The sequence below is a fragment of the Mastomys coucha genome, unplaced genomic scaffold (genome assembly GCF_008632895.1).
Source record: "Mastomys coucha isolate ucsf_1 unplaced genomic scaffold, UCSF_Mcou_1 pScaffold9, whole genome shotgun sequence".
Classification (NCBI taxonomy): Eukaryota; Metazoa; Chordata; class Mammalia; order Rodentia; family Muridae; genus Mastomys; species Mastomys coucha.
Window position 1 is genome coordinate 53674897 of NW_022196915.1, and position 7307 is coordinate 53682203.

Genomic DNA, 7307 nt, shown 5'->3' on the forward strand with positions numbered 1-7307 from the left:
AAAAAAAAAAAAAAAAAAAAAAGATGCACATCAAGGGCTAGCCTTGTCCGACTGTAAGCAGCCCAACAGTCAAAATGACAGCTCCAGGAGCTCACAGAGATGTTCTCCCTCTGCAATCTGCAGTAAGCACAACAATGGCAAACTACTCAGAATGCAGTTAGTTTTCAGCCAACAAACTTGAGAGGCTTATGTATTTTCCAAATCAAAGTAAAACACACTTACCTGAGAGCTGTGGTCCCTGCTGGTGTGCATCTCAACATCAAACATGATCTGCCCATCTTCTTGTGGTGAAGGGCTAAGAGAGAAAACTTTGTCATTACTTTTTGTTTGTTTTTTACACTTTAGTTATTTTCTGGACATGGATGTCTCCCTCATGTGTCCTAGCACACATGTGAAGGTCAGAGGACAACAATTGGGAGTCCATTGTCCCCTGCCACCAAGTGGGCTCCCTGAAATAGAAATCAAAAAGTCACTAGGCTTGGCAGCAATCCCTTTTACCAACTGAGCCATCCAGCTAGCCTTCCCAGCAGTTTTAATTTTTGATTTCATATCTTAAGATTTTATTGGAAAACAGAAAACTGAAAGCTACAGCAAGATAGCTTGGAAACAGGAGCAAATCTGAAAGTCTATCTAACACCAAGTAAGCAAATCGTATGTGAGAGTAAGTGGTGAATGTAATGGAGTAATCATGCAGAATTCGCAGACTGTCAGCGGTAATGAGAATGCCTTCATAGCAACAAAGCCAGAGAAAATACGGAGGCCTGATGATATAGAAGCATCACACTTTCTTGTACCACTGTCTGATCCAAACAGCCTGAGTTCTTCTGTAACAAGCCCCCAGACCTTAGCACAACTGACGCCATGCCAGAAGCACCAGACTTTAAAGCCCAGCATAGAGGCCCCAACACCTGCCAAGACAGAAACAAAGAGTTAACCTATAAAAAAATCTCATTCGTAATCCAGGATCAAAGAAAAGTCCCTAAATGTATTATATTAACCCTGCTGTTCTGGCTTCTGTAGTTTCACGCTCACTAACTAAAGTGTGACAACCAGGATGTGGGTTTTGTGCATAAAAGACAAAGACAAAGATGCTCAGGGGCCGCATGCCCGAGGCTAGTTCTCTGTACAGCCACTGGCCAGCAATACAAATTTTCTATGTGGCATTACTAGTGTTTGTGTGTGTTCTCTGATAGAATACTTTTGTACACACACAACTTCTCAGCATTTCGCAGCCCCTTCAGAGGCTTCTGTGAGGCAGAAACTGCTCTTATGGTCCTGTCAGGATATGTCTTCTCACTGCCACCCTCTTTTAAAGGCTACACAATATATGTGCTGATCAGCTTTATGTCAACTTGACACAGCTAGAGTCATTTTGTAAGAGGGAATCACAATTGAGGAAAAGCCTCCATCAGACTAGTCTGCAGACAGGCCTACAGTGAATTTTCTTGATTAATGACTGATGCGGGAGGGTCCAGCTCACTGTGAGCAGTGCTGTCCCTGGGCTGCTGGTCCTTGGTGCTCTTAAGAAAGCAGGCTGAAGAAGCCTGGAGGAGCAAGCCAGTAAGCAGCTCCTTATGGCCTCTGCTTTGGTCCATGCCTTGCGTTCCCTGGATGACGAACTATCAACTGTAAGATTAAACAACCTTTCCTCAAGTTTCCCTTGACTATGTTCCTCATAGCACAGAAACTTTAAAACAGTACGTGACACCACCACAGATTGAATGCAAAAGTAGTAGGTGAAAATACAGATGCCCCTGTTAGGCTAGAAATTAAAAGAGTAAAACTGTAAACAACCGCTGTCCATAATATTTTTGACAGTGGAGCAGGGCATGGTAACACACGCCTTTAATCCCAGTACTGAAGAGGCAGAGGCAGGTGGAACCCTGCATTTGAGGCCAACCTGGTCAACACAGGTGTTCTAGGACAGCCAACCTTCCATAGAGAGAACCCAACAAACAAAAACAAAAACAAGTCAAAATTTAATTATAGGAAAGTTATTCTTCATCAAGAAAGATTATGTATGGGTAGGTGGCTCAATGGATGGAGGTGCTTGCCTGGGAACCTGAGTCCTAGAACCTACTTAAGGTATAGGGAGAGAACCAAATCCAAATTATACAATCAATTACATTTTTTTAAAGGAGTCTCAAATGGAAACAGTTCACATCAAACAAGCATCACATACATTTACCGTCTTTGTGATAACAACCATGGCATCAAGGACCAGCCCCAACAGTCAAAGTGACCTGGTACTTATGAGGACTTTCCCATAAGCCCACATAAGTGCTGTACTGCTGACACCAATCTTTGCTAGAGAAATATTCCCTTCTTCACCAGTAAACTGGTTACTCCTGAGGATTCAGAATGCCATCAGGCTGGGAGCCCAGCTCTTCTCAGGCTCAGCTGGGGAGCATGTTAAACCACTGTAATATGCTTCTCCTGCACTGACAGCCAAAGAAAAAGCTCTAAGGATGAATCTGCACTGGGCTTTTAGAAACTGCCCTGAGACGGCAGGAGAGAGCACAAAGCAAGAAATGCTGGGACATCTAACCACCACTGCAGTGGCTGTCCTAGGACCAAGAGATCTACCTGCCTCTGTCTCAAGTGGTGGGATTAAAGATATGTACTACCACATCTGGCATGGAATAACTTTTAAACAAAACATCTGTAAAACAGGCTAGGCCTAGTGGTGGAGACCTGAAATCCCAGCAGCTATTCTAGACCCTGGGTCAGGGAATTATCAAGTTCAGTGCTTCCCCAGGCTACACAGTAAGTTTAAACTCAGCCTGTGCAACTCAGCTGGGCAGTTCCAAAACCAGAGAGTCACAAGAGGGCTAGAGATGCAGCTCACCAGAGCAACTCGTGTCCAGCACACTAGAGGCACTGGGTTCAGTCCTCAGCACCAAGAGAAAAGTAGTGAAGAGTAGATAGAAATGAAAGGGAAAAGGAGAAGAGAAAATGTACATCAGCTGGTGCTAATGTCCAACTGTTGGAATAGGTGTGGCTTTGTTGAAGAACCCTCCCACCTACATTGTAGGTCCCACAATAAACATGTCCTAATAACCAATTACAAGTCAAATGACACCAATCTTGAAGGCACTTACTCTGTAGCAGTGTTATACTATGTGTTTGATGTACATGTCTGTGCAGGTTCAAGTGTATGTATCTGTAGAAGCTAAAAGTGACTTTCACTACTTTTCTCTTTGTTCCCCATCGTATTTTTTAAGGTAGTGCCTCTAACTGGACCTGGATGCACACTGTCTCAGCAAGACTAGCTGGCCAGGAAGTCCCTTTGCCATTCCTCATCACATCCAGGAACCTGAACTAAGCTGACCCTTGGAAGATGAATTCATAGTCTGTATCACACATCACTGCCATCGTAAGCGAAATAACATGTTCAGCAAGCAAGTGACTTCTTTGTACCTTGTGAAGAATAGCTCATGGATACATGGTACCAATGATCAGTCTCATGCTTACACATGTACAAATATCATCTACAGAGGGCAGAAAGCTTCCGAAACCTAAAAAGAGAAAGCTCTGGAAATTCTTCAGCAGGTCTGTGGTGGTTTGTACATGCTCAGCCCAGGGAGTGGCACTATTAGAAGGTGTGGCCCTGTTGGAATAGGTGTGGCTTAGTTGGAGCCGGTGTGTCACTGTAAATGTAGGTTTTAAGACCCTCAATCCTAGCTGCCTGGAAGCCAGTCTGCTCCTGCTTGCCTTTGGAACAAGATATTGAACTCTCACCGGGCGGTGGTGGCGCACGCCTTTAATCCCAGCACTCCGGAGGCAGAGGCAGGTGGATTTCTGAGTTCAAGGCCAGCCTGATCTACAGAGTGAGTTCCAGGACAGCCAAGGCTACACAGAGAAACCTTGTCTCGAAAAAACAAAACAAAACAAAAACAAACAAACAAACAAACAAACAAAAGATGTTGAACTCTCAGCCTGCCTGGGTGCTGCCATGCTCCCTTCTTGATAATAATGGACTGAACCTCTGAACCTGTAAGCCAGCCCCAATTAAATGTCCTTCTAAGAGTTGCCTTGGTCATGATGTCTGTTCATAGCAGTAAAACCCTAACTAAGACAAAGACCCTGGATACAAAACTTTTTATTCTGGCCCGTCATGGTGGCATACACCTTTAATCCCAGCACTAAGGAGGCAAAGACAGGCAGATCTCTGTGAGTTCAAGGCCAGTCTGGTATAGGACAACCAGAACTATGTAAGAGACCCTGTCTCAAAAACAAACCAACAAAACTACTGAAAAACAGGCTAGTGCTGCTGCCTCCAGAATTGACAGCAACTACTCAGAAAGAAACATGTGCTTACTTCTGCTTGTGACTCAGCAACAAGGCAGAGATGGCCGGGCAGTGGTAGCGCATGCCTTTAATCCCAGCACTTGGGAGGCAGACAGGTGGATTTCTGAGTTCGAGGCCAGCCTAGTCTAGTTCCAGGACAGCCAGGGCTATACAGAGAAACCCCGTCTCAAAAAACAAAACAAAACAAAACAGAACAAAACAACAACAAAAAAGACACAGGGGTAGCACTGTGTCAAACAGCCAACCAACCTGTCTTCCAGCTGCCTTGGAGACAAAACTGGGTCATAAAGCATACAGGAAGGTCAGGTGTGGTTTAACTGCTTTCTCTTTTTCTCAGATAAAAATTAACCATGTACTATAGATGAAACACAAAACAGCTACGACAAAATGCACAACCTCTTCCTCCTGTCCTACCTACCCTGCTACCTTTTAGACATCCCTCAATATTCTTCCTGTGTATGTGCATTTTCAATGTGGTGAATAATCATCCAGCTGCATGAGCCAGCACTAAGTAGCCTATGAGGCTAACATTGTGCCAGGAACTGCACTAACAATTTCTCACCAGTTTTGGAGATGGGTTATTACTATGTACTGTTATGTAGTCCAGGCAGGTCTTCACCTTGTGGAAATATTCCTGCTCAGTCTCTTGAATGATGAGACTATAGGTATGTCATAACTATATAAGCTTAGAATTGCTAATGTTATTTAATACCTAATTTTTTGGAAAGGAAACAAAAAAAAAAGCTCAAACTGAAAATTAATTAACCACTTGTTTTCCTTTCCTACATCTGTCTGTATTTTTAGTTCTCACCATAATAATCATAATAAATGAACTTAGGTTGTCAGAGGCAAAGAGCCATACAGGGATATAAGTAAATAACACTTCCTCTGAGAAAATGCATGCCTTCAATACACTGCTTACTGTGAGCCACACAGAGCCACAGACAGGGCTGTGCCCTCCATCAACTTGCAGGTCCTTTAAGCTAGCATTTACTGAGTGTCTCATGTATGCCAGCCTGTTATTGTGAAGGGTGAAAAAAGGCCACATGGTCCCTGTTTCTGCTGCCTACAATAGGGGAGACTTGTTACCGTGAGTCACAATATGGGCTCAAAAACAAAGGAAAATGGGATAAAGTCAGATGAACTCTGAGAGAACATTCATGACACTAAATTTTATTTTCATTTTAAAATTGCATTTAGTTTGTGTGTGTGGATGTGTATGTGGAAGCCAGAGGACAACTTGAGGAAGTCAGTTTTCTCCTTCTACCACGTGAGACCCAGGATGAAACACAAATCAACCAAGCTTGACATCAAGTGCTTAACCATCTTGCTGGCTTGCTATTTAATTTCAAACTGATAAACAACTAAAAATAACTCAATCTGAGAATAAAAATAACAATGGGGGTGGGCAACTCAGTGCCTATCCATTAGCTATTCAGTTTTTAATTTTCTTGAGACAAGACATTACCATACAGCCCTGACTGGTCTGGAACTCAAGACGTAGATCAAGCTGACCTCAAACTTACTGCCTCTACCTCCCAAGTACTGAGATTAAAGGTGTACACAGTCATGCCTGGCCTAGTTGTCCAGTTTAAACATGTATGCTACAATAAATCTGGAAGCCTATTCTAATGAATATTTAAGCTTTATAACCAACCACTCAACTCCTGACTTAGCACCCAGAACTTTACTTACCTGTCACAGTGAGAACTGCCTCTTGAGCTGCTCTGTCCAGACTCATGCTGTGCATCCAGAAGGATCTTCTCCATGTCTCCATTGTGGATGGAAGAGGAAGAGGGAACGTGCTCCAGCCCCCCATTCTTCCCATTTCCATTATCATTGTCATTGCTGCTGTTCATGGGTAGCTCCACCCAGGAACCTGTTGGACGGGTCAGATAATAAGTCACAACCACAGCAAGGCCAAGATCCCTCCTGTGCACACAGATGTCCATATGCTGAGTTCAGATAAGAATTCTGACTTGTCTCAAACAGAAGCCAAAGGATTCTGAAGAAAATAAACATGAAGAAAGTCAGAGTCCCTGTTGTTATGCTCCCATGGGGACTTATGCATTAGAGCACTCAGAAGGTAGAAATCTGAAACTTAAGATGTGCTCTCCAGCCAGACAGTTTTCTTTTTGGTTAAAGTTTAATTTGTATCCAATCAATGCTTTGGTGAAAACTCAGGCTGTTCTTCAAAAATTACATACCTCTTCCTTTACTAGATAGGATAATAACTTTAACATTTCAGTTACACTCAAAGGCACTTGCCATGTGTGCCACAGGATTCCTCAGCTCTTTAAGTAGATTTGTACTAAATTAAGCCAACATATAACTTAGCAACATCAGCAGTTCATCTTAACAGTACAACTGTCTACTAACACAAAAAAACGCTCCTGGAGTGGAAACCTGAATGTAATCACAAAGCTCTCAAATAGTTCCCAAACCTAGAGCATGCAATAGCGCAGCAGCTGATCCTTAATAAAGCCAGATAAGATTTAAAGCCGAGGGGTGGGGAGCACTGGCTCCATCCACAGATGTCTCTCTGCTTTGTGCTACACTCTTTCAAGGCTTTCTCTTCTACACCAAGCATACCTTGTCCAGTTGGTCCTTCCCTTTTTTCTCCTACGACCTCTACTTTCTAGGGTTTTCATTAAGTCCTGAGGGTATGGAGGAAGGAGAAGCCACTGCAGATGGGCTAGAGGCAGAAAAGTTTGGAACAAATAGTTGAAGGGGGTGGGACCACAGGAAAAGGGGATGGGCCTTTATAATCTGAACATTTTTGAAAGTTCTTATTGGCCCAGTAAGTTGAATGATTAAGGTTCTTAAGTTTTTAGTAGGAATCAGCAGCAGTGGTCAATCCATCAAGTTCACAATAAGACATGCTCTACACTCCTTTGTGCAATACTGTGCTTTAGGAAATGTGGCCAACAGCCAGGTACAATGCTCAGGAGTCTGAGGCAAGGTGATGACCAAGGCTGGCCTGGGTACAGAGTAAA

The 7307-nt window shown here is 43.3% G+C and overlaps 1 protein-coding gene across 3 annotated transcripts in view; it reads right to left on the reverse strand.

Annotated features, from left to right (window-relative positions):
• Positions 1–7307, reverse strand: part of Bnip3l (BCL2 interacting protein 3 like) — a 20975-nt gene that overhangs the window by 6242 nt on the left and 7426 nt on the right. For 2 of the 3 annotated variants that reach the window (XM_031361511.1, XM_031361510.1), the window contains exons 2-3: positions 6007–6190; positions 223–295 (exon numbers count right to left, since the gene is read on the reverse strand). In XM_031361511.1, the coding sequence (XP_031217371.1) occupies positions 223–295; positions 6007–6190 (257 nt within the window). Of the gene's footprint in view, positions 1–222; positions 296–6006; positions 6191–6903; positions 7029–7307 lie in introns of those variants that run through there. The other variant, XM_031361512.1, reaches the window with a different exon arrangement.